Source organism: Parus major, chromosome 3 (genome assembly GCF_001522545.3).
Source record: "Parus major isolate Abel chromosome 3, Parus_major1.1, whole genome shotgun sequence".
Lineage (NCBI taxonomy): Eukaryota > Metazoa > Chordata > Aves > Passeriformes > Paridae > Parus > Parus major.
The window spans coordinates 49,319,262-49,346,151 of record NC_031770.1 but is presented as its reverse complement, the minus strand read 5'-3'; the positions used below and the strand labels follow the sequence as shown (position 1 = coordinate 49,346,151).

General features: G+C 39.6%; 2 protein-coding genes across 11 annotated transcripts in view; one reads left to right on the top strand and one right to left on the bottom strand.

Annotated features, from left to right (window-relative positions):
• Nucleotides 1-23,081, top strand: part of MAP7 (microtubule associated protein 7) — a 97,016-nt gene extending 73,935 nt beyond the window's left edge. For 2 of the 7 annotated variants that reach the window (XM_033512706.1, XM_033512704.1), the window contains 11 exons: nucleotides 780-904; nucleotides 3,311-3,420; nucleotides 3,805-4,085; nucleotides 7,631-7,814; nucleotides 9,653-9,845; nucleotides 11,304-11,405; nucleotides 11,685-11,735; nucleotides 11,832-11,922; nucleotides 14,361-14,502; nucleotides 19,655-19,881; nucleotides 21,261-23,081. In XM_033512706.1, the coding sequence (XP_033368597.1) occupies nucleotides 780-904; nucleotides 3,311-3,420; nucleotides 3,805-4,085; nucleotides 7,631-7,814; nucleotides 9,653-9,845; nucleotides 11,304-11,405; nucleotides 11,685-11,735; nucleotides 11,832-11,922; nucleotides 14,361-14,502; nucleotides 19,655-19,881; nucleotides 21,261-21,271 (1,517 nt within the window). In that variant the 3' untranslated portion in view covers nucleotides 21,272-23,081. Of the gene's footprint in view, nucleotides 1-755; nucleotides 905-3,310; nucleotides 3,421-3,804; nucleotides 4,086-7,630; nucleotides 7,815-9,652; nucleotides 9,846-11,303; nucleotides 11,406-11,684; nucleotides 11,736-11,831; nucleotides 11,923-14,360; nucleotides 14,503-19,654; nucleotides 19,882-21,260 lie in introns of all 7 variants that reach the window. The other 5 variants (XM_033512705.1, XM_033512702.1, XM_033512703.1 and 2 more) reach the window with 4 other exon arrangements.
• A 1,574-nt stretch (nucleotides 23,082-24,655) lies between these two features.
• Nucleotides 24,656-26,890, bottom strand: part of LOC107201553 (vacuolar protein 8-like) — a 29,247-nt gene continuing 27,012 nt past the window's right edge. For all 4 annotated transcript variants that reach the window (XM_015620953.3, XM_015620952.3, XM_015620951.3 and 1 more), the window contains one exon: nucleotides 24,656-26,149. In XM_015620953.3, coding sequence (XP_015476439.1) covers nucleotides 26,028-26,149 — 122 coding nt within the window. In that variant the 3' untranslated portion in view covers nucleotides 24,656-26,027. The remainder of the gene's footprint in view (nucleotides 26,150-26,890) is intronic.

Sequence of the window (26,890 nt, the reverse complement as noted above, 5' to 3'; positions counted from 1 at the left end):
CAACAAAAGCTGCCATCCTGGTTATTCAAATTCTAATTTCCAAGCTGATTTGTTGTTGTAAGCCTGCTTTTTCTTTAAATGTGTAAAATAGTTTGCTGTTGAGAATGTATTTAAGTTGTTATTCTAGAAATATCAAAAAATATGATGGGATGAAATATTTCTAAAAAGAAGAATTTTTAAAACCAAATCACATGCTGTAAAATGTAGACAGTAATTTCATTAATTTCCTAGTTAAAACTGTTTTGTATTGTTAATGGGTTTTGATCTTTGTGTGTATGTCTCCGTTAGTTTTTCTTCACTTCCAATGCAATTCATAGGCATTCTGATTCCATTTGATTGCTTTCTATTCTGAATGTCTGAGACTCATTCCAATGTATGTACTAAGCTAATCTGTCAGATCAGCCACTGTTTCTACTGCTTTTTCAGAACCACCAGCTGTACAAAAACTTAACGGGAAAATACTATCTGCTATCCAGTATCATGGCATACTTCTTAATTTTTTAGAAAGAAATTATTAGTTTACAAATGGATTGCATGAGCATCTATTGAACTTCCATCCTTACTGTATGTGTGGCCAAGCTAAAGTGTCAAATGATGGTTCTGACTTGATAATTATTCATTTCTCTTTGTATTAACACCTTCTTTCTTTTCTGTCTTTCTCGGTCGTTTCTCTTCCTGCTGGCTTTCCTCTGTCAATTCTCCAATGCTACTCTGTAATTAAAACTAATAAATAACCAAACCAACCAACACCGTAGTTATCCCCGTTTGTCCCCGTTCAGCATCTTGCAGCCCCCTCAGCCCTCTGTCCTACAAGGCCATGAACTGTAGGAATTCAGGAGAACGAGCAAAACTTTATGCTTCTACTGATGCCGTTGGACGTCGGCGAACAACGCACCTTGCAGGGGTAAGCTTGGCAGCTGCACGAGTACTCCGTGTCCCGTGCCATGACTGCACTGCTTGTTGGGACTGGAATAGCTGCAGGGATACTTCCTCCCCTCTGCACTGTCCCCACCCTCTCCAGTTTGTGTCATAGTTGGCTGGATTCTAACTGAAACACACTAGGATATGTAGTGACGCAGCCTGATTGCTCACCAAAGAATCCGTGTGGAAAAGCACTGATGTTTTCCAAACACCTGTGTTTGCAGAGTAGATGCCTTAGCTTCTTGCAAGGCACAGTCACAGTGCCCTGTTCTTAAGTGAATTCTTTGCTGCCTTTTAAGGCCCAAGATGGTGTTGCCACTTCTCCCTCGGTGGGGAAATTGTTTTTCCCAGCAGTCTGTTTTCACAGAGGTTCCAGAATTGGATGTCTTCTGAGGCCTCTAGCAAATTCAGCTGAGCCACTAAGATAAAGAGGTGGGGGGGAATGCGTGCACTCACATGTCTCTATACACAAGTGCACAGAGTACTCTCACTTCATCTGGGCTTTCTTAGGAGACCAGGCTAGTAAACTTTCGCCCACTGGGAAGGAAGAAGTTGGTTTAGGATCATGGTTTATAAGCAAGGCTTTCCTCAGGTTCATTCAGAATGATTTAGTAGCAGTACTGGGGCTGATCTGAGCTTTTTAGGAACATCAAAACAGTAGAACAAACTTGTGTTGACTGTGCTCCAAGACAGTGGGATGCAGTCAGACCCAGTTCAGATTAATTTGGTGAACCTGAGCAGTTATATTTTTCTTGTACTTACAACCTGAGAGTGCGAGAAGCGTTGAAGTCATCTCTGCAAAACATTGTGCAAGAGGTGCTTGCATTTTTGTTTGGCCTGATGGGCAGAAGGTCAAGAGACAGTGCTGCTATTGACATCCTTGTTGGAAGCAGTGTTAATCAAAGTGCCATGAGTCATAGCCACTACTTCATCTTTAGGGTAGTATACTGAAGTTTAAGCTAAGGCATAGCCTTGGTATTATCTCTAGAGAAATTTCCTACTGTGTGCATAGAGCATTGCACTCCCCTGACCTAATGGTTCTTCCTCTTGAGAGGTTTGGGGTTTGGTCTTTTTTTTTTTTCCTCCAAATTAAACAGAAGAAAGGTTGTTACTTTTTGGTGGAGGAGGTGATAGAAAACTGTTGTTAATATAAAATGAGTGAATTAAGGGCTGTTTCCAGTAGCCTGTGTGATGTGGAGAATCTTTTATGCTTCTGCAAACTTCTGTATGAGATCAGCTGTTTACTTTATTGATATGAAGAAAAGTTTTCTGATGCTCTGCTTTCAGTGCTAATAAAGCAGATCCAATACAGAGTTACTGCTAGCAAGCTAAAACTCTTGTTGATTGTAATGCATTTATTCTCCTTGTGTTTATTTTGATAACTCAGCACATCATGTGCTCATGAAGTTGTTTTCAGTCTTTCTTTTCCAGTTGTTAACCTGGCTTTCAGTTCAGGGGATGAGCATTGCACAGGTTTCAGCTGGTGAGGCTCTCAAGCCTCATGACACACCTGCTGCAGGGCTTGTGTTTAAGCTCCAGCCAAGGTGATGAGCAGCAGCCTCTGCATCATGCTGGCTGACTGGCAACTCAGTGTACTTTCCAGTATTCCTGTTCTTCAGGCTCTTGGGATCTGAGCTCATTATTCTAAAACCATTAAGTTTTTAATCTAGATTTAAACATGGGAAGTAAATAGATGCCTAAATTCTCATCTATTCCCTTAAAGCAGTAGATCTGTTGTAGCTCTGGTTTGTATTATTAGAAATATTTCTCAACTTAGGATTTTATTTTTTAAAAATAAAGAAGAATAAAGGAAATTACTATCATGTGCAAGAACCAATGGCAAAAAGTATGTGCTGTAAAATCATCCAAGAAAAGAAAGAATAGGATTGGTCTGCTATATTTGGAAGCTTTGAGGACATTCATGGTGTTCACTTGTAAGCATGAACCCAAAATGTTGTGCTGTGTAGGGAGGCTGTGACCAAGTATGAGCCAAGGGCAGGGGGAGTTTGTTTTGTGTTTTCTGCTAAAGAAATCCTGTGCTTATGGGATGTAGTGGAAGATATTCTGTGGCAATCAGCAAAGATCAAGTTATAAAAGGTAATTTTTTTTGCCTGTGTGAAAATAAACCTCTGCAAATTAGCCCATTACATTTTAGGACAGGAGAGAATGATTGAAAAGGATCCTTGTTGTCAAATGCATATTCGCTGACAAAGATGGTGTCAGGTTACAGGGCTATATTAAGGAACTTGTTAAACAAGCTGTAGAAATCATTGACTCAGCATTGCTTTTTCTCTGCCCCCCAACTCCTCATCCTTAACTGAGCTTGCTTTGCTTTCTTTAGCTGTGTGAACTCTGGCTTGACTTTGTCTTTTTGTTTGCCGAGCTATAGACTGACAAAAGAGAAAAGGACCATTTGTCATCCAGCTTCTCAGCCAACTTTAAAGGAGGTCATTTTACTTCCAGCCTCAAAGCTAGATCATCAGCTCCCTCTCCAGTTTGGTAAGTCAAGTACATGCTTAGCTGGACATGAGCTATAGGCAGCTCTGACTGTTCTATTAATTAAAAGTGAAACATGGCAAACTTATTTGATGATGTAGATGTTTTTTCTCTGCAAAAAAAAAGGAAAGACAGTCCTGCTTTAAAAAAAAAAAATCCTGCTACTGCTCTGGAGAAGGGGAAGGGGCAGGAAATCACTTGGTTTCTCCCTTTCTGGCTGGGCTCAGTGGTCACACATTTGGAGAGTTGGAGGGGGAGGCATTTTGCATGAAACCAAATCAGCTGTACCAGCAGTCCTGCTTGATAGAGAAACACAGAAGTGGTTTTATTTTTAGCTGCTATGGTAGTAGAAGTGAAAACCAGCATTGTCACTCTTTGATTACACAGGCATGCATCAAAGTCTTTGCCTTTTTTGCCTGGGACACCCAAGCAGATAACTTCCCCACCTGGTTCCTCCAAAGTTTCCTCTGCTCAGACACGTCCTCCCTCTCCTGGCAACATCCGGCCAGTCAAAAAAGAAATCAAACCAGAGGGTGAGAAGAAAAGACAAGAGAAGGAGGCTGAAAAGGCCAATGAGACGAGGACAGAAGAGGGTAAAGGAGCTTCAGCAGGTGCTGGAGAACCCGCAGGTCAGGAACAGCTCACTGTCCAAGCAGAGCTAACTCAAGGTAAGGAGACATCCTGCTTTAGGATAAGGAACGTTTCATATTTTTCCTTCGCTTTCTCTGAAATGATGTAGTTTTCACTCAAATGTTAATCTGAATTCTTCACAACACTCCTGCAGATGTATGTTCATTATGAGGAAATTGTAGACAGGTTGAAGCCCTCCTGCTTCTGAGTCAAAACAACATGCCAAGCTGCCTCACACAGTGTGGCTTCACAAGCCTCTTCTCTGCCCTTTTGGACAGGAATTTTGTTCTCCATATCATAGAATGGCTTCTTTACAAACTGTTGAAATAGAATATTAATGGTCTGAAGACTTTACAGTGCAAGAAGCCATCACATGAGTTCATGTGAGCATGTTATACACAGTGCAGTTGTGCTGGTAACACTACTAACTTATGTAACTACTAACTTACGTATAATATTGCAAGAGGACCATATCAGGAGAGATTTGCAGAGTATAGTAGAATGCAAAGAACCAAGGAAAAGAGTAAAAAGGAATAGGGGGAATTTTTAAGGCAAAATGAGTTATTAAATAGTTAGTTAACAAATGAACAGGAAACCCTCACCAACCTCTACCAACCCTGAAAAGCAGCAATGCAGAAAAAGATGAACACAAAAAATAAAATAATGATTGTAAAGTGTAGAAAGGGAAAAAGGTAAATATGAAAATGGAAAAATATAGTTTATTTCTAGCAGACATTTTAGTTTGTTCTAAATATGGCATAAACTGTCTCTTGCAGATGAGATAGAAAGTCCAGTGTGACCACTGGGATAACAAGCTATGTTAGTTAGGATTCTCAACTTAAAATTTATAGACTTCCCTGCAGTTGCCTATCAGATAACAGTTTTAAGTATTAGAAATCTTGCATTTAACTGCAGCACATGTAGTCTGGGCTTGTTCTATGAAAAAAAACCTGTCACAAATTGATTTCTTTTGTTTTCTTAAGTTTTGTTACAGTAGTTCCTGTCTGATACCCAGATCCTACTACAAAAGGTGCAACCCCACAGAAAGGGTGGATGGATGTATCTTGGCCGTGGGCATGCAAAGGAGATTTAATTGCCATCTTTTGCTTGCTTCCTTTTCAGAAGAAAACTTCCTTTTAAGACCATTTCAGAGATACTACTGAGAACTTTGCAAGTATTTACAAGTTATAACTCTCCTGTACAAGGCACAGACCAGACAAACCATCATGATTGTCTGACTGTTTAGTTCAGGAGGAAGAGAGACTCCACTTCCTTGCAGTGTCAGTCAAAATTTGAGTTTGTGACAAGGTCTCTTAATACTGAAACAGGTTATGTGTGATAAAAGTATTCAGAAGTCAAGCAGCTTGTATTCACAACAAAGAATACAAACAAGAATATGAAGTGGAGACAGATGAAAGAGGAGGGTGCTGTAGTTAGAGTGATGAGCAGCCCTTCAAATTGAATGTGTTCTCCCAAAGCTGGAGGAGGGCTTTGGCTGGGACCAAAGATGGAGACCTCAGGCAGAGCATTTTACATGCGAGGTTATAGGATGGCTTTGTATTGTCTGTGGAGCCCCCAGCTGCCAAAACTTAGTCTCTGGTTGAATTCAAGGGTCTAGAGAGGTGCAAGCACAGCATTTGGGGCTAGAGGAATGTTGCTGGTTTGCTAATTCTCCTGGGGCTGTGTTGCAGGTGAATACAGCTCATTGCCTACAGGTAACAGCACTGGCCTTTCACTGGTGTGGCTCTGCTGCCTGCTGGCCAGCAGCCAGGAGGTCAGCAGGTAGCAATTGCTGATGAAGCTGTTCAAGCTTTTGCAGGCAAATCTCACACACAACTTCACTAATGCCAATGAAGCTTTCAAGGTCCTTTGGGTGTTATCTGTTGTGACAGCAGGGCAGGTGTGCATTAAGCTACTTGTTATGCTGCCAACTTCAGCACCTGAGGCAAGAAGCGAGCCCCAAGCAGCACAAAGCTGTGCTCCCTTCAAAGCAACAGCCCTGCCTTGGCTCATGTTAGTAAATTAAAAAGGGCTGAGGTGCAGGAACTCTGTCATTTATACTGTTTACAATTACAAAGGCTCTCTGGTATGTTTCTGATCCAGGCTGTAATTGCAGCTTCTCATTTTCTTACCTTCTGTCCCCAAGGCTACTAAGAGCATGGCTCTAAATGGCTCCCAAAATTCAGTGATCAAATTGCTTACCTTTTTATATTTCAACATCCCAGAATTTTCTGAGTCCCAGCTATGTCTTGGAGGTCAGCCCAGGTCCGCACTGTTCCCTGGGGTTGGGCTGAATACCTGTTTTGGTAATGTGAGAGAATAATGCTCCACTGAGCTAGTGCCAAACTGTGCCAGCTCACCTCAAGGCCAGAGAACAGGCCCTGGCACTCTTTAAATTACTGGTGTAGAAGTATCATTTGAATTCATGGTCAAACCCTGGAGGAGTTATAGAAATACCTCTGTAGTTTTTAGCTGATAGAAGAGGAAAGCAGGGAGGTCTACAGATAGGAATTCAGCACAGAAAACAACTGAATTTATGTTTGTTTACATGATGAGGTATAGGAAGGGGGAAGTCAGGGAGGAAACCCCTGTTTAGAAGTCGTTAGTGATGTAAGGAAAATTGTCACATCCCAGTATATGGTTAGAAATGCAGATTTAAAGTCATCTGCTTGCTGGTCCTTGTGACTTATTTTACATATATATTACTGGGGTCAGAATCTGATTTCATTGACAGTTCAAAGTCTTCCCTCTCCATGTTTGCCTGCATTACCAGATGGGATTACTCTGGGAATGCTTCCTAACATTAACCTGTGGGTCCCTGGTGTCCAGAGAAAAGGTGATGAGTCACTCTGTACCTGTGCTAGAGAATGCCAGGCAAACATACAGAAATATGAACTAGCCTTTTACTTGAAAAAAAAACTGTAACATCTTCTCTGCCGCATGGACAAAACTGGCCCTGAATAAAGAATTTATATGAAGGCACTGCTGAGATTTGAACACAAGCCACAGTTCACCAATAGTGTCAAAATTTAAAAAGTTGTGTCCCATGAGTTGCCTCAGGTTGGAGCAGCTGCAAAAAATGATGACAGCTGGCGTCCTACCCTTGGTGCAGATCACTTCAGGCAGCTGATCTTTGAGATCACCAAGTCACCAAAAATGACTGTCACCAAAAATTCTGGCTCTGATCTTCAGATGTGGATGATGAGAAAGAAGAAAATACAATTTCACAACGTTTTGTTTCTGCTCTTCAAACAGGATTGAGCAAGCTTAAGGAATGTGATGGTAGGGACTTGCTGAGCCAGCGTAACTCCTATTAAGCACCTGTCAGCATTTGTTCTGACAGAAAACTTGGTGTACACTTTCAGCTGCAGATGCTTTCACATATCCTGCAAAACCGAACTTCCCTGAAGGTGTGTGAACCTCTAGCATCTGGAAACATTCTCCTCCTCTGAATTATTTAAAAAATCACATAAGCTTGGGAACACTTTGCAGTGCATTCAGAAGTATTTTCTGTTCCTTTCAAGAGAGTGACATCTTGGCTACCGTGTCTGTACAAACTAATTTTCTTTCCCATTTGTTTCAGCAGCCAGCTCATCCCTACCTCCTGCTCCACCAGCTCTTTCTCCAGCTCCAGCACTGCCCAAGCCCTCTGCAGGTACAACTGACCCTGAAGAAGCAACAAGGCTGCTGACTGAAAAGAGGCGCCTTGCTCGTGAGCAGCGGGAACGGGAGGAGCAGGAAAGGAGGGAGAGAGAAGAGCTTGAAAGGTAATTCTAGGCCTCTGCAGTAGAGAAGATATGTTTTTAGAAGCTTCTTGTGTTTATTCTGCTGTTAAATTGTTATATACGAAACACAGCACTGAAGTGCAGGAGGCACAAGTTCCTCCCCAAAACCATATTTTACTGTTGGGTTTTTCAGTTGGTGTAGTATATACCTAATCAGATCTGTAAGGTTAAAACTTATTCTAAGTGGTGCTTTAAAAATAGGCCAGGTGGAGAGAGCAGATCCTTGCAGTTGTGATTTGTTGTTTCCTCAGAGATTAACAAAGCTGTGCTTTTTTTTGTTCCCTCTAGCAAATTCTGCATGGCTGTTTTCAACTTTGTGATCAGCACAGCCTCTTTGAGTTGTAAGATCTCTCTTGTGGGTGGTACTTTAGGTGTACAGCTGTTGTGACTTGGACCTCTTAATTTTCTCCTTTAAAATAAAGACATGCCCCACACCCTCCCAGCAGTTTTGGAGGGTAATTAATGTTACATCTCACTTTCTACTAGCAAATGAGTAGCCCATCTGGATACTCATGACTCTGGCTGCTGCGTAAGTTGAATGTTTTTTCAGAGGGCTGCCATGCCTCTGGAATTTGTTGGACCTCTTGATAGGAACAAGGCAGAACCAGCTAAAATAGCCTGGCTTTCCAAAAGGCTCAGAACACTGACCCTCTCAAAGAGTTTTAAAGGAAAAAAAAAGGCTTCTGTGGCATAAGAGTAATACGGTGAATAAATATTATGACAGAAAGACCAAAAATAAAAAGTAAAGAATAATCAGCTTTCACAGTGAAAGGAGTTGCCAGTGTCTGTTCAAAAAGAACTTGAAGGGAGTTGCAGCCAGTGAGATGTTGTTGGTATACAGTGAGATAAGTCAGTTGTGAAGTTGAGACATATTGTATATTGTTGTGCTATAAAATGGAAGCTGAATTACTTCCAATTTATATGGAATTTTAATGCTTCCATTTTAATGGAAGCTGATAAGCATAAAGAAATGTGTATAGGAAATAAATCTAACTTGACTCCTGGTGTTGGTCTCTTGCTGAATTATTTCTGAGGGAAGAGATCTTTTTGGAGTTGAATATTTGAAAGTATCAGGTGAGTCATGGTTGACAAAGGAAATGAACTGTTACAAGTTAATAGAAACAAGAACAAAATGAAAATGTTGTTCTGAACTAATCAAGATAAATCTACAGCTTGAATGTTGTGTTTTATATTTTTTGTGATAATAAAATTAGTAAAACTAGAAAAATAAGTGCAGACAGACATCAAAGAAGGTAACAAGTACTAAACAGTTCCCATATGAAAATCTGCTAAACAGGTGAGGATTCTTCAGCTGGGAAGATACACTAAAAAGTCCTAAATAATTTGGGAGACTTCAAAGGTGAAGGGGAAAAGTTACTTACTTCATAATACAAGGATGAGGGGCCATTAGTAAGGTTAGAAGGTAACCTTCAAAAATCGGCAGAATTAGGTACTTCTTTTTAAACAAGGAATCATTGCCATGAGGTGAGATGGGTGCCAGAAATGTGTACTGTTTCAGAATATGATTATATGAAAGAGCAGAAAGTTTTGCAAAGTGTATTAATCAAAGGTTTTGATTAACAAAGCATGCAAGCCATAGATTAGGCAGAGGTATGCTGGGGAAGTATTGGTGTTGCATTGCAAAGTTTTTATATTCCATAGGGCTTCACGTTTGGCCCCTGTGGGAAGCAGAACAGACAGCTTAGGAATAGGGCAGCAGTGCACCTTTATCAAGCAGGGCTGGATCAGGAACCTGGTGGTTTGGCTTTTCTCCCTACTTATATTACCTGTTTTTCTTATGCCTTTTTTAATGATTGCAGACAAAAGAAAGAAGAGTTGTCCCAGAGGATAGCTGAAGAAAGAGCTCGCCGCGAAGAGGAGGAAGCTCGCAGACAAGAAGCAGAAAAACAAAGGAGGGATGCAGAGGAGCGGGAAAAGGAGGAACGGCTGCGCCGCCAGGCAGAAGAGAGAGAGCAGAAGGAGAAAGAAGAGATGGAGCGCATTCAGAAACAAGTATGCTTCCCTCTTGGAATTTCTGGGCCAATCTAGCTGGCAGTGAAGTGGGTGAAGCAGCACCTCTTACATAGCACCTAAATTAGAGCAATATCTAAAATTTAAATGCTATCTGTTGGGACAGAGTTCATTCCATAGAAATAGAATTCCACACGTGGTATGGAGTGAGTTTTGAGGGGTTTTTTCCTCTTTCACTTTACAATGTATTTAGAACAAATCCTTTCTTATTCCTCATAAATTGTGATGAAAAAAATCAATAGAGTTGTATTGGGAAATTTTGATAAATGCTGTTATACCAGAGAATTCTTTGTCCCAACAGTTACAGCAAGTCCAAATGCAAGGTAACTAACTATTCACTGTGTTGGAGATGTAGTACTGCTGAGTTCTGATCCTGTGTCAAATACTGCTTTTGTGTGGGGCTCGTGCAAAGGGATTGATTTAATCAAACCAAGGAGAACCTTTATCTGGCCCAGTACTCCTGAAATCAGAGTAGCTAGTCAAAAGACATATGATAATAAATGAAAATTACATTTTTCAAGTGTTTTCATTTTTGATGGGCATAATGTTGGTTTACTGACTTCAGGAGAGGCTGTGGTAAGCATTCTGGATAGGATTCTTTCCTTCTCACATGTCTCTTACTTCTTGCATGTGCTTTATTCTTCCACAATCCAACACTTCAATTTGCCTTGTAGACATGAGGTTTTCTTCTGGTGTATAAATGTATGCTTCTGATAATAAATGTTTAAAGGATTGTGTTAGTGAATATGGCTGAGAAACTCCATTCATCTTTTTCAGAAGATGTGTGCTACTCTCTTTGAAATGTTAAACTGAGGCTTAACTCAGTTTAGCACTCAGAGATAGCACGTGGCCAAGGCTTTTTTGGATGCTAGAGATGCAAAAAATGATCAATTGTAGTGGTTCCATCATGTAACAGTGTCATGGTCAGGGAGCAAGGCCCCTCTACATCATATTCCAGACAAATTTTGCATTTAATTAAAAAAGCAGGAATGGAAAGTTTGTGCAAATGGGCCTGTGGCTGTTTGCCCTTGGTCTCATTGAACAGTTACTCTGTCGGCCAAACAAAGCATTCTACTGCCTTTATTTTACTCTCAAAAATATTAACCACACAAAAAAATTGATCTCTCCAATACTTTCCTGGCTGCTGTTTTAATGCTGAAGGCTAGAAAATTAGTTCCTTATTTGTCATCTGGTGTGTTCTGGAATGGGCACAGAACCAAACATGATGTCCCTTGTTTAGTTATTCTCTCTTAATGCTACTCAAAACACGGAGATTAATCAAGAAATGCGCAATTCCGTCTGAAAAGATTTTTGGTGATTTGTAAACCCCAAAAGTGTCCTTTCAGGGTGTTGCAGATATGCATAATTAGGCACAGGCTGTAAAACTGTCCTTAAAGAGTAAATTATTCCTCACTTCTTTTTCTTTTACCACCAACATAGAAAGAAGAGGAAGCTCGCCTGCGGGAAGAGGCTGAGAGGATTCGATTAGAACGTGAAAAGCATTTCCAAAGAGAAGAACAAGAGCGCTTGGAAAGGAAGAAGGTAACTCAGTCCATGCAGAGAAACTGTGATTGGTTTTGCCTTAGCAGTCTGTTTCCACCTCACCAGAAGGGAGTAAATGATAGAAATGTGCTCTCAGAAGGGCTCAGTCCTCATTGGCCTGATGTGACTATGAAGGGAATATTGCCAGCAGTAATAAATAATGCATTTTTTTGCAATAAACAGATACAGCTGATAAATGACAAGCAGTTGTGGTTTGGGAGACAGATATTCAAATTAATGCCAGCAAACATTGTTTTACCCCTTTACATTTCATTGTAGAGGCTTGAGGAGATCATGAGGAGAACTAGGCGTGTAGAAGCTGTAGATAAGGTCAGTGCTGCTACTTAACATGTGTAAATATTGAACACATTTCTGGTTTTTTCCTTAGTGCCATTTTTAATTTACAAAATTGTCCTTCCTTTGTAGAAATCCAATGACCAGCAAAATGGACATATATCAAAGGCAAATATTACTGGAGAAGCAGGTATTGTGTTTAACTGTGCCCTGACCACAACAGGTGAATAAATGCCTACTGAGCACTATGATTTGAGAAACAGTTCTGAAACCTGGCACACTAATTGCAGTAAAAAAAACTATGAGAGGAGTATAAATGAAATCTTAGCAGACATTAATTATTTAGCCTTTCTGTATAGTTAGTTAGCCATTACTAAATGAATCCAATATTTTAACAACTTTGTCACATTGGTCTTTAGCAAAAATAAATTTTCTTAACAAGTTCAAATATTTATAAAGTGAAAAGAAATTATTTTGTGATTTGGATCACAAAACAAACTGATTATACAGTTTGTTTCTTATGTTATTTCAGATGTGGTTGTTGCAGATTTATTCCATTTTCTTAAAAGATTATTTCTTCTTAGTCATCAAAACAAAGCATTCATTGTTCTAAACATCTCCCTTCCTTTCTTCCACACTTCTCTTTCTTTCACACCTGCTGCCTTATTCACTCAGTCTTCATTTCTTTTTTTGACAAAACTGACCTACTACAAAAGCTTTGTCTTGTCACACCCACACTCTCTTACGCTTTCCTTCTACTACATTCCCTCTATCTTTATTTCTTTTTAGGTTATTTTCTATGTAAGACTTTAATACTTAAAATAAACAAAGAAAAATAAAATGTAGTCTATATTCAACAGTTGCCAGGTATGAATTAGCACTGTTTAAAGATACTGAAGTCAAGCTTTCAAATGGCTTCTCCTATTGTAGCATAATAAAATAAATTGCATTAATCTTTTGCTCCTTTGTATTTGGGTTGAGTAACAGGGAAGACAGCAGCCCTGACTAATGGATGACTTTTTTTTCTTGATTTTTGAAGTGAACCCTATAATTAGTTCTGTCAGGAAACCTTTTGATGCAGATTTTATTACCTGTGTTTATTTATTTACATATTATCTTGGGGAAAAAAGTTTGTGAGGCACTAATACAGGACTCATCTGGGATGTCATCTTTGTCTTTGGGCACTGTTGAAGGTATTGTAATACATTTAAAGAATTCAGAAAACTATAAAGGGTTCTACCACCTTTGGCTAGTGATTTCCCTCTAGAGATAGATGAGTAGTCTTCTATCAGTTTCCTAAGGCAGAGGAGACTTTGGATCTCCATTTCCCCAGGCCCAAGGGAAGGCCAGAGTCTTGGAGTGACTGAATAAAGAGAAAACTGCTCTCAGCCTCAGGGCTATTCAACTGCTTGACTTTGCATTATCTATATGTGCCATTGAGTTAAAGGGATGGATTACTGGGCATATTCCAGCCACATAAATTTCCATATTGCACTTTAACAGACCTCTGACTCTCCACAAACAATTTGGTTTTAAATTTTTTTCTTAAGTCTTACTGTTTGCCAAAACCTGAGGAAACATTTATGGGAATATTGGAATGGCCAAATCACACAATGAAAAAAAATCCATCACCTTTTTTTTCATTTATTTGGCCTCTGCTTCAAAATATGAGGTTGTTCTGCATTTACAAACAACTTTTTCTTATGTTTTTTCCTTCTGAACATTAAAGAAAATGTATTTTCCTGTTATTCCATTTGTAGAAGCACAGAAACCTCTATTTCTAGTATCTTCCATATAAAAACTTTGCCAAAGATCAGACTAAGACATTCAGTATAAAAATTTTTAGCCCAAACATTTGGAGTACAGTGAAATAGAGCAGCTGAAGGGGGGGCTTACCAGATGAAGTTTTGGGTAATGTAGATAGTTGTGTCCAAGACTATGAATACTGAATTGTCCTTGCAATTACTGTAGCAGATGTTAGCAGGGTGGGGTGCAGCTGCCTCATTTTACTGACCTGTATATGAATAGAGCGACTCTAGATACAACACAGAAGGCTGTAGTTGCACTTTTAAAGAAAACCACAAGGCATCCAGAAACATGTGTCACGAGGTCTCAGCATGAGGGAGAAGGATAATCTCTTTTTATGTTGCCCTCTGCAATGTTTTATAGTAGTAATTTGGTACTTATTGAAAGAAGTGTCCTTCCCAATGGAGATTTTTTTTTTCTTGATTTCCTTTTGAGTCACTGGAATCAAGAAATACCAGTACATGGAATTAGCAATGTCCAAGTTCTTCTCTATTCCATTCTCTGTTGCTACTTGAAAAGTGCCAGCATAACATTCTATCAGATCCAGCCTCTTTTGCCCACTGGCTTGTATGTTGGAATTGTACATGTGAGTGTAAAGTGTTTATTCTTGTTCACAAAGCTATGGCTTTGAAATCTGTGACGTTTACTTTGGACCTGAAACAGGGTTTGTGTGCCCAAAAAGTTGACAAAGGAGATGGGGTTGGGTAGAGAGGGCGGGGAGGGGTGTGGGAACCGTATCGTTTTTAGAACTGTAACTCTCCTTGGCTATGCCGCCTTTTGTAGAAAATATTTCACCCTAATCTACAGGGTAGATGCTGCTGCTTGGTTTTCTGAAAGCCTGTTTTCTCTGCCCAGTTGCAGCCAGTCCTGTGTCTCCGTCGGAGCCTGCAGCAGGGCCTCAGCTCCAGCACGCAGCGCTGCCACCTCCGCACAACGGGACTCCGGCCGCCTGCAGCCGCGTGGTGCTGCCGCAGCAGCCCCCTGGGAACCTGGACAGGTAAAACATCCACAGGTGGCAGGGAGCTGTGTTTGGAGGATGGGGGCTGCTAGAGTAATAAATTATATTCATGTCCGTGAGTTCATTAACTGAGTAAGAGGCAGCTGTTCCATCTGCCTTGTTCCCTGGTTTTTATCATTTCCTGTGTTCAGAGAAGAACTTTATTGCATTTCAAGTAGCAGTAACTGATTTTTGCTAACTGACAGGGAAAAATGTAAAAAAAAATAGAGCACGTTCTTTGCGGTGTTTGGAACAATGTGTCTGGCAGCAATTATTACCTTTATGGAAACTTAGTGGAAAGGGAATTTTTTTCTGTTCCTTTCCCTGATTAAGCTTCATAAAACCCACCCTGGGCTTGCATTGCTTATTTTCTTAATTCAAATAATGAATACTGTGCATTCAGCCTAGATGTTTTGATTTCTAAACTGCTTGAAATACTAGCAGTGGTGTTATAGATACATCCTTGGTGTGAGATATGGGACTAGTGACTTTGGTTATGCATTAAAAAACACCTTTGTTCCTCATAAGGAGTATTTGGGGAGGCAGATATTATACATTGGGAGCTCTCTGTAGCCATGAAGCAAGTCACTCAGACTTTGAGAAATTGTTAAAAAGCTTGAAACCTCAGTATTGAACTGAGTGACATCCGTTACATAAGCATGAGCTGTCAGTTATTTTAATGTTAGTGATGCAGAAAGCCAAATAATCTTGCAGTCCTTTCATGTTTTATGCAGGTAGTGCCAGAATATGCATGGAAAAACTTGAATGTGGGAAACCATTGTGCAGTCTGTAATGGACAGCATGCTTCAGGGTGTGATTGGCACTAATTGAAGGAGGAATTTGCCCTTTCTCAATCCCTCCATATGCCTGGGGGATCTTAGCCTGCTGTCATGCTGACAAGGATGCTTCTGCTGAGAGAAGTTCTGTCAGTGACACTGAGGTGCATTGGATGAGCTGCATGAAGCTGCCTCATAATTGTCTTGGGCAGCTATTAAGATGTTAATCACTCCCAGCCTTTCAAGCACCTTGATGTTTGAAATATAAAATGTGCCACACTAATGAGTGTTGTCTGCTACCATTATAATCTGCATGGAAGGAACCTCAGAATGCCCACAGTGAAGAATGAATAAGTGAGATTGAAGAGCACTGACAAAAGTAGGAAGAGCATGTAAGGTTGTGGAAGGTAAAACTGGCATGCCAGGTTGGAATGTGTTTGCTTCAGAGGTACATCCACAGTGACTGGGAAGGTGAAGCCTGAAGCACTTGACTGAAACCCATAGGTTTTGTCACATGGTAAAAGCCACAGGTGCCAACACCCCTGCTCTACTGCATCTTGTGTGCTGTGGTTGTCTGGTGTCCAGATACACCTGACATGGTAGCACACACAGGGGCAGTGGGAGCAGCTTGTCTCCTGAGTGAGCACCTCACTCTAGCCCTCAGCAAGATTTAGCTTTTCTCTGGAAAAGACTTCATCATGTTTTAAGGGCAAGAGTGCTGAGATTTCTGAGCAGGAGTTAAAAAGGTGTTACCTGGGGAGCTCGTGTCATGTGTTTGTGTGGGTGAGAGGATGGAGCGATGCAGAACCATACAGCTGTCTAATCCATAGCCCACTTACAGATTTTTGCTTGTGCTTCATTCACTAATTCTTTGCCCAAGATAGATCATGCCTGCTACTTCTTCGAAAAAGTAATTTCAGTACAGTGGTTTATGTTAACAGCACTTTCCTTATGGTGCTCACTCCGTAATTCCTCTTTCCTGTGCTGTTTGCTACAAACACTTGCAATGAAGTGTGAAACACCTCAGTGAGCGCAGATCACCTCACACGTCTCCATCCTGCGTGCGTGGAGCTGGGTCTGGGTAGGTTAAATAACCAGTTTTTAGAAATTTATAGTTGGTCTGGGTGATTGCCTTCATATCTTGTCCTGGAAAAGAAAGCTCCTCAGTGCTGGCTGGTTTCAGAGTTGCTGTCTCAGTGGATTAAAAATATGCACCATTTATTTAAATTCAGAAATCTGGGATATATTTTGCTGTTTATGTCTGTCTGTGTCTCCCCAACAAAAATCCTCTCAATAAATGAGGTGATTGACATTGTCCTTTAGATCAGAAATAGTAGCTGTGATTAATATTTTGGCATTTTTAAAGGCTTGCAATTCTGTATTTTATTTTTTCCTATTCAGTGTTGATTTTTGATGAATGATCGGAAACAGATATACTGAATTCTGGCCTTTATTTTTTAGCCTCTTCAAATTCTAATTTTAGACCGTCTACATAGAGTTTTGACTAAAAAGATCTATAATATATCTAATTTTCAGTATTTTTTTTAATTTTTTGGATGTTCCAGTTCCTTTAATTAAACTGGCTTCTCTTTTCTCAACATCCTCCAGTCTATCTTGTTAATATTGATGTGTCCAGGTCAAAATGTGAAGCTGCAGAGATACTTTTCAGCTGTCATGGAGATGTCCTTCAGATGTTTGCAAGACTGTTATGTTTGGAAATGCACTCTGAACAACCCGGGCAGCATTTTTTCCTCTGTTACACAAGTGTCTTGCTACATACACGCTTATGGAATATGTTAGAATGTCAAAATTACCCAGTTCTTTCTGCAATATTGTATGCCTGAAAAGGATATCTCTGGTGTTGTATTAGACACTTAGACAACATTAAAATGTAACACACAGTGAGAACAGCTGTAGCTGGTCAAAACCCCTTTTTTATTTTTTGTGTTCTTTGTTTTAATAGCCTGTAGCACAATGTAAAGGAAAAAAAAAAAAAGATAATTACCAGGAGATCCTCTAGCCAGTGAAGGGTTGCTAAGCATTGTGGTCCAAATGCAACCAAGTAGTCCCTAAGCTGCTAATTAGCAGATGCTGAAGGGCATACCAATCTCCAAGGAATTTATCTAATCTCCTTTTGAGTTCGTGGCCTCTAAGATGTCCAGTGGAAATTAATTCCACTGTTCTATTTTTCCCTTAGTTTTGTCTAAATTTGCTCCTCTAGTAATTAGGTAGATCAAGCAGCATAGAATCTAGAAGATTTTACCCCACAAAATTTAGTATATTTATAGTCCTGATTTCCTTTTCTGTACCCCCTTTGTGATTGTAGACTACACTGTCTCAAAAGACATTGTTAAAGTCTGAACAAATCTTACTTTAACTTCACGTGTCTTACTGGTAGTGCAATGACACGTAAATTAGAAATATGAAGAATTCTTCATTCACTAAGTCAGCTGATAAATTGGGTAAAAAAATTCTGTTTGCAGAAGCAAGAGGCTTGTTCTTATATTGCTCTAATACTTGTTGAATTACATGTGCTGTTTAATTTATATGAATGGGCAGTTACTCTCTTCCCACCTCTTTCTTACCCCATTCATCAAATTTCGCATGTTATCCTAGCTCTGGTATGGTTATTGGCAGTAGATGGGGATAAAATAAGTAACAGAATACCTTATAGTGAAAATTAACCTAATGGCTGTACATGGCAGAGCAGGTTTTAATAAAGCATTTCACAGATTCTGCTCCTCATCTTACAGATGTGGCTCTCTGGCACAAAAGGGTGATATGACTTAGGAGCTCTCCCAGGCAGCCAGCAGGGTTTCTATGCCTGCTTTCAAACTCAGTGCAGTGAAACATATTTTTCACTTTGAAATTTTCCCAGCATATCCACAAATGACAAAAAAAAAAAAAAAGGTAGCGTCTTTCTGACAAAAGAACTGGCAATGGTTTGGGAAGGCTTGGTATGAACACCAGCGTGTGATTCTCACAGGATATCTGGGCTTTGGATAAAGCACTGCCACTTTGAAAAGAGCAATGAATTTTTTTTTCTCTCTTGGAGAATACTGTAAAATAATTCTTTAACTGTTTATGCAAAGCTGTACACATAAAGAAGCCAGCAAATTAAAATATACTGTATGCCAATTACAAGCAGGTTCCTTTTTAAGACTAGTAAATGTGCTGTCAGAAAATTAGCCTGTGAAACCAAACCTGCTGAGAAATAGCCTGAGGATAGCCAACTTCCAATCTAGGAAAATTGCATCTGTGCCTTTGTGGCTGAAACATTTCCAAACAACCTGAACAGTTGTGATGTGGTCCAAATAGGGAATAGGTACCCAGGATTGTCAGGATCTAACTGTTGAGGGCTTTAGGAAGCACCTGTGGAAGATCACAAGATTTTTGAGTTATTCGTTGAGTACTTGCTCTTGCTTGAGAAGCTTATGGTCCCATTATGGTTATCCTGTTCACTGAAGTGGCACCTTAGTTTCTCCTCTCTGGCAGGATAGGACATGCCATCTGCAGAGTCAGAAGGATTTGACAATGCAGCACCTAATAAAGGGGTTGGGAGGGGAGGATGAAGGCTGAGACATGAGCAAGTATCGTCTGGGGAGAGTATGTGTAAATGCAGAGTGTGCCTGTGCTGCTCTTAACTGGGGGAGATGTACAAGGACTTGCTCATAAAGGTTCTTTCTCACATGGGAGATGGAAAATTAAAGTGCAGATTGATGTAAGGGGCTCTGGGAGAGGGCTCTTTTGGCTTGGACATGATCCACAGGAGAAGTATGGAGCTGGGTAGAACCTTGGAAATGACTCCTAAGATCTTGTATGGGAGAAGGGATGAAAGGAGCACTATATCGACAAGGGAGTTTTTCCTCTGGATCAGTGGGATATAGAAGCAGCTGCTCCAAAACTGTTAGCAGGAGGTGATCCAAGAAATAATAAAAATAACAATGATCTTATCCAAGGGCAATTACGTTGATTTGCAATAAGAGGAAGGGTACAGTGAAGGTTATGAGATCTGAAAAAGCTGTTAGGGGCTGTAAATTGCATTATGTGGGTGTTTCTGCACAGGTTTCATTACTGATTCCCATTGCAGTTGCTTCTCAGGCTGCAGCGTCCACACCCACAGTACCCTGCAGTTCTGGCGATCATGTAGCCAAAAGTAACTAGTATCCCATGGGTCTGAGGGAAGGAACATCACGTACTTGGCTGCAAAACCAGTTTTTAATACTGTGGTAGAAGCATAGTTTTGTTTTCACTGGCTAAAAGAATGTTTGGAATTGATGCAGACCTCTCTTCCACTTGTGCTTTTGCTTTGAGGATGACTAAATTTCTGTTCTAGATAAAGTATGTAAAAAAAAATGTCTGTGCTTCTCTTTCAGCAATCTCAATCCAGAGAAAAATGCAAATGAAAACGGAATGTCTATGCAGAATGATAACTTTGAAGAGATCATGAACCTGCCTCTTGGTTCTAAACCATCCCGGCTGGATGCTATGAACAATGATGGAAGCAATAGTCCCGAAATTCCTTTGAATCCAATTCTAGCCTTTGAAGATAAGGGGACTCTTTTGCCTCAGGTAGATAGTGTTCAAACACATCAAACAGCAGGTAGGTTTGCTGTGGTTCACTAACACTTGTAATTTGTTGTAATTGACAGAGGTCCCAAAGCTCTCAGTTAATAGAAGTTGATTCATTTAAGCATTTTTATGCTCCTTTTTTTTTAATATATATTTAAACTCTGTTTACATTTTTAACAAATTTAAATTACTTGGGGACAAGAGCACATAACTTTGTAAAGCTATGCCTGCCAAGCACATACAGATGCAGTGCAACAGTGGTGAGGCCTTACAGTTTCCTGGATGAGGGCCTTTCACATATACTTCACTTTCTGCCATTTGAAGTTGCTTGGAAAGGTTTGCCCTGTGCTTTCAAACAGAAGTGATAGCTGGTTTTCTGACCTTATGATCAGCAACTGGGTTCCAATTTTGCAAGTGCAGTGCTTGACATGCTGTCTTGGTTTGAAAAGACAGGTGTCTGCTAAGGAAGGCGGAAGCCTCCCTTGAAATGGAAAATGTAAACCCCCTTCCTCCGAATTATTATAAACTTGAAATTAAAGGGCTCTCAGGCAAAGATATAGGAGTAGGAATAACAGTTCTTTACTAGTATGTATAAATAGTGAAAAAATAAAACAACAAAAACTACAACTTGATAGGAGAATTAAAATAAAAATGCAGTAGTACAAAACCCACTGACAGAGTCAGAATACAACCTGACACCCTGTTGGTCAGGGTGTTGGTAGCAGTCAGATTAAATGGTGGCTGCAGTCCTCCTGCAGTGACAGACGTGGTCCTGTTGAAGCAATGATCCTGTGGGAGGGTGTAGTTTTCCTCTGAAGGTCCAGGGGTGGTGTAGATGTTTCCAGTCTTCCTCTGGGAATCCAGTGGAGAAGGCTGCCTGTCATGTTCCCAATCTCAGACTATATCCAGGTAGGAATGAATGCTTGGCTCCTCCCCTTGGGTGGAGCATCTCACCCTGGGATGATGGAATTTTATCAGTCCTGCAGTGAGACTCAAGAGATCCCCTGGAGGAGGACAGGTAGTGGAGGAGATAAAGAACACTGCCCCACCTGGTTTTAACATATGGTAATAGAATACATACATTTGGTTACATCTTGCATTGCAACCCAAGACAGATGCACATGCAGAAGGGGAGACTAATTTTTAAAAACTACTTTTTGAAATTCTGGATGTGCTTTCCTCATCGAGTTCCTGCAGGCATTGAGGGATGGTTTTTCAGGACACTGGATTTTTCTGAATTACAACTTTTCAACAAATACTAATTTAGCAAATGAAATTGGATAGCGCTTTATTTTTCTCTGGCCTAAAAGTGTAAGGAAAATCATCTCTAATTAAAATAATTGCTTAAGCACATAACACCTTGAAGAAAGAATTGCCACTCTGACCTGTCATGTTTACCTTCTGTTTTAGAAGTGATCTGATTGTTTCTTCTGAAGAACCAAAGGTGATATGAGCGTCTCTGCAGTCAGTGGAGTTTCTTCCATGCAATGAAGGAGTGTTTTATTTTTCTCTCCAGTTTTTTAAAGATTTCTTGAATACCTTTTTTGGAAGGACTTTAGTAAAACCAGCAGAAGAAATGAGGGGAATAGACTTGGATCACCATTCTAATAGCTTTCATCACTAGAAAAATCATGCTTCACGTGCGTTACTTAATATGGCTATTTCCAACAAGCTTTTTTTGTTAGTAAATGAATATTTCTTAAGACACAAGACACTGGAATCTGAAAGTAACGGGCTGATTTGGGTGGTGGGACTGATTCTTTTTTGTTTTTAAAAAAGGTGGGTGTTGGTTTAAAAGGCATAATTGTAAAATTGGCAAAGAATCTTTTACACTTTGTGGTTCTAATACTTGAAAAATAAATGCCTCATTGCTCTACAAGTAGAGTTAATGAGGTGTTTTATTTAAACCTGTTGGTTTAAATGTTATTGCAGAGAACTCTAATTATGGGGGCAAACTATAGGCTTCTGTATCAAGTTCTTGTAAATGTAATTCCTACAGGGACATTCTGTAAATTGAGACGTCACTATGATTTTCTCACATTTTCTCTAAAAACACAAAACAAGACAGGTTTTAAAATGTGAAAATTTGAAAGCGTTATTTTTTCATGGACAAGAGTAAAAACTATTGTTCTCCTAGATTATGTATTTATGAATTTTGCTCAGTACAGAAAGAAATCATTTAATTGAATAAATTAGACAAATGTGGTAAAAAAGATACTGCAAACTTGATTTTTTTTTTTAGTTACATCCAATTTCACAATACTATAAAAGACGTGTATGCACATGTGCACACACATAAAGTGAAATACCTTGTTCTGAGTCCTGTAAATTGCTGCTGTTCCCAATGATGGAAGACTTTTCCTTTGCCTTATCAGACTATTGAAGACTGTGTGAAACCTGGGATATTTGAGTTTTGGATGATGATGCAGGTTTGGGGATTTTGGGGGTTTGCTCGTTTCAGAGCAAATGGAAAATGGTCATTTTGCTTTTTTATGTAGTGTGTGGTTTTTATAAAGCAGTGCAGTTTGAGTGATAAGAGGAGCGATGCAGGTTGCTTTCTCTTTAGTTTGATGCTGATTTCTACTGTCATTCATTGTTCCATCCCACACTTTTGGTTGCTGTTGTGCAGAACTGTAAAATCTTGCACGTTTTTGTGCTTTGCTAAACAATGCTGTTGGAGGCAGAGCTCGCTCTGGGTGTTTGAGTTTGAAGCATCGCTGAAGGCTTGAGGCATTGCTGTCTGAATCACTGAGAAGATCCTTGGGTAGGGGAAATGGAGGTTCATGGGCTCTCAGCTCCTGCTAACAGAGAATGTACCATTAAGATTCCTGCACTTGCCTTTAGTGTGCACTGAGCAAGGCCTCTAGGAAGCTGTGCAGAAAGTCTGTGCTAGCAGAAGAAATCCTCTGAGATAAGAGCCGAAGAATTTTTGAAGAAATTTCTGCTGCTGCCAAGTGTTCATCTTATAGAGGAGATGGGATAAAAGCAATGGAAATAAAATGAAAGAGACTTCATCTGCTGGAATATTTATGGAAAGGAAAAAACAGCCATCCAGTCAGAGTGCTTTCAATAGTAACTTGTGACACAGTAAAATGAATTGGGTTCCTTTCTCGCTTTCTTTAGTTTTCCATGTACATAGCCACAATATTTTGAAGTGTCCAAAATATGTAGTTTTTCTTTAAAGCTATATATAGCATGTAAGTACCAAATAAAACTTGTTTGAAATATTTATTTCTACTTATATTTTCATTTTCTTGCATAATTGAAGCAAGAGTCAATCTCTTTTGGAAAATTATTCTTGCTACTCATGGTCTGCTTAAAACTTTGCTTCAGGTTTCCTCTAATTTCTTTACTAAAAAATCAGAGACGCAATAAGAAAGAGAGCAAAGAGACAGTTACATATAACTTCAGTTTTAAGCCTTAGGATTCATTTAGGATCAGGTTTAAATTGTGTTGATCTTGAGCTATTTAGGATTGGTTATAAATTATGCTCGTTTGTTTTTTGGGAGACTTCAGCACACTTAGCTTCAGTATTTGTGGAAAAATGGGTTGGCTTTATTTCTCACTTTTTATTTTTCTTTGTTTATTTTTTTTTTTTTAACAGGGCTGTATTTAAAACAGATTATCATTACAGTCAATCCACGTTTGCTACAAATGAGATCAAGAATTTCCTGTTTCAGCAGCCTGACATACAAAATAAAACCAAGGGAATTGAGAGTAGAAGTAGGTGCATGAATTTTTTAAAAAGGATTTAATATTGAATTTTAAAATATTTTGGTTAAGCCTTTTTTAATGCAAGGAAAATAGTTTCTCTTCTGTTGTTGTTGTTGACAATAAAATATGTTATGGGAGGAAGGCCAGCTCCTCTGCCTATTGCAACTGGTTGTGTTGTTTGTACTATGAGGAGCAAGGTGGAACTACTCCATGATGTAGAAGTAGCAGGTGCAGACAGCTGTTGTGAGGGCTGGGAAGCCTTCCCCAGCAGAGAGCTGTGTGCTTTGGGAAGTCTCAGCTCCATGCTCCTGTCTCCACAGCACAGCATGGATGCTCACAGGGATGATACTCTCCGAGTTATTTCAATACATCGCAGCTGCTGCACTGCTCACCATTAGCTCTGCTTGCTTCATGTCTTTTATCTCCTCATTCCTGATGAAGAATGCTTTGTTATTGGCTTTCTTGCTAAGACCTTGAAATAATGTTTGAGATTAAATACCTAAGAATACAGATACAAGACACATTCTAATATCATTACTTAATATTGCACTGTTTCTTTTTGGAAATTGATCTAAAATCACCCATGGAGGTGGTTTGCAGTTTGAGATTTTTTTTTTTTGTTCCCAGGTGTGTCATTCACCCAGTCCTCTGTTTTAGAAACTCCACCTGCCCAAAGCTGAGCACATCGTTTGTTATATGAGATTTCAGAACAAGATTCCTGTCATGCATGAATATTGAAAATATATATTGCTTTATCCAAATTTTGTCTACCCTGCACTTTAATAAGCCTTTTTACTGCATTGAGTTTGGTTTTGGTTATTTTTACATGTTTTGGGGTTTTTTTGTGTGTTTTGTTGTTTTTGGTTTGGTTTTGGTGTTTTTTTTTGTTGTTGTTGTTGGTTTTTTTTTGGGGGGGGGGATAGTTCTTGTGTTTTTTCCCAAATAGTACCATTAGAAAGAACTTGAAGATATTAAAAGAAATCATTATCAAAAATGCCTCCCACAAGCGCCAAAATTAAGCTTAGAGATTTGAGCCACAATAAAATGGAACATTGAGCTCTTAATTGACAGAATAACTTTTTAAACTATTTTTCTAATCTCACTTTTATTCCATGTTTTTAACTAGTATCAGCTCTAAAGCTCTACATGCACATAAGAGTTATGAGATGGTCAGAAGTACCTCCAGAGCCAGTGTGCTGCTTTTGCCTGGGTAGAGTTAATTTTCTTCACAGTAGCTCAGAGGGGGCTGTGTTTGGTTTTGTGCTGAACACAAGGTTGGTAACACAGGGATGTTTTAGTTACCACTCAGCAGTGCTTGCACAGAGTCTGCTTTTCACACCACTCCACCTGCCTGGGGTTGCAAAAGAAATTGTGAGGGGACAGCTGGGGGCAGGTTGACCACAGCAACATTCCATACCTTACATTGTCATGCTGGGCATATAAAACTGGGGGAAGGAAGAGGAAAGGGGCGGGGGGGGTGTTTGAAGATACAGTGTGTGTCTTCCCAAGTAACCATTACACATGATGGAACCCAGCTTTCCTGGAGATGGCTGAACATCTGCCTGCCCATGGGAAGTATATATGTAAGAAAATTAGTTGAACTCAAACACATGACTACCTTTTTATTGTTTTTTAACTCCATTTAAAATGAAGCATCAATATCAAAATACAACAAAAATTCCTAATTTTGCCAAATATTTTCACTCTTTCCTTGTTGCAAGTAGCTTTGGAAATAATTTAACATTTGCAGAACACAGTTCTGTACTTAAACACATCTCACCCAAATCATTCATGGCTCCTGCTGTGTTCTGTTCTTGCTCTGTGCAACACTTCCTTGCCTTAACGTGCCTTTGCTCTTCTGTTGGAGAGTAATGCCTATAGTGTGGACAAAGATCAACTGTAAGGCTTCACCCATCCTTGTTTCTTACAAATTTCTTGCACTTTCTGAACTGTCCCTCAGCAGTAACATTCTATAGTAACCTGTTCATGGCTTTCTACCTTTATAGTGTGGGCTGATTCAGTTACTTTCTAAAGTCCTTGGAGTCTGCTCTGAAATACAGGACATGGAACAGAAACAGAATAAAGATGAATGCAGAGTCACCTGCATACTTGAGAGATGCCTCATCACTGGAATTAGCCTGTTGCATGAATAAAACCTCATTAATACAGTGCTGATTTTTCTGAAGGGAGGGTGAGGAAACCAAAAACCATGGAAGGTTAACGAAGCATAGCGGGTGTTTTTTGACATGTAGCCATGTCCTCAAGCACACTTATGGGTCCAAGGACAAAGGGTCCAAGGAATTGTGTTTTCACCTGCTCCAATTCTTGTTATCAGGACATCTCTCCTGTATGACGAAACTGCAAGTAGAAGGAAAATTACAGGAACCAATGAAAAGAGTTGTATCCTCTGAAAGTTCAGGCCCTTGGATCTGGTAAGTTTTCATAAGGCATTTGGCTTAAATATTAACTGTCTTCATGGTACATAGCTGCCCTAAGGAGCTCTTGAGTTTCTTCTGTTTGTTGACGGACTTGTTCAAGGAGTCTGGCCATTTGGCTTTTTCTGAATGCTAATGAAAAGTCTGGATCTGAAAAGGAATGACAGGTGTTAGGCAACCTGCTGTTTTTTCCCATGTTCTAGTGCAGATGCATAGAAAACTTACTTTTCAGGTTACATACAGTTGGTTGGTGGTTCTTATTGCAGGTAAGGCAGAAAAATACCACACAAAGTAGATATAAATTCAGTTTTCATCCCTACAACCATTCAAGATTGCTGCTAAATTTTCCTGATCCGGATGTAAAAATCTCCATTGCCAAATTCCGCCTTATGCAGCAGCTGCCTATCTAGATATAGCAGGGTTTTTGGCTCTGGCTCTACATACATAAAAATATGTGCTATATACAGTTATTACCACATTATAACTCTCATAAGTACTCAACTTTTATCCAAAGACAAGAAGACTAGCCAAACCCAGGAAAAATATTAAGGAATGGACTTTTAAGTATGAAAATGTGAGACTTCCCGGCTTTAATATCAGCTAATCATGCAATTTCCTTATTTGCTTGCTTCACCAAAATAAACTAAAATCACATTTGAAAAACTTTTAGGTTTCATCCAGTGCCCAAAGATTCTTATATAGGATAAAAGCATATGTTCCCAAAGTCCTATATCCCTGGATTCAGAAAGCTTTTAGTTTGAAAGCAAGCAAACAAAATCTTCCTGCCTTCATCAGGAGATACTCTTTATGAGCTAGTTTAAAACAGGTGAGGTAACAGCTACCCTTGAGATTATTCTGTTTTCTTAAGTGAGCAGAGCTAGTCCCTGGAGA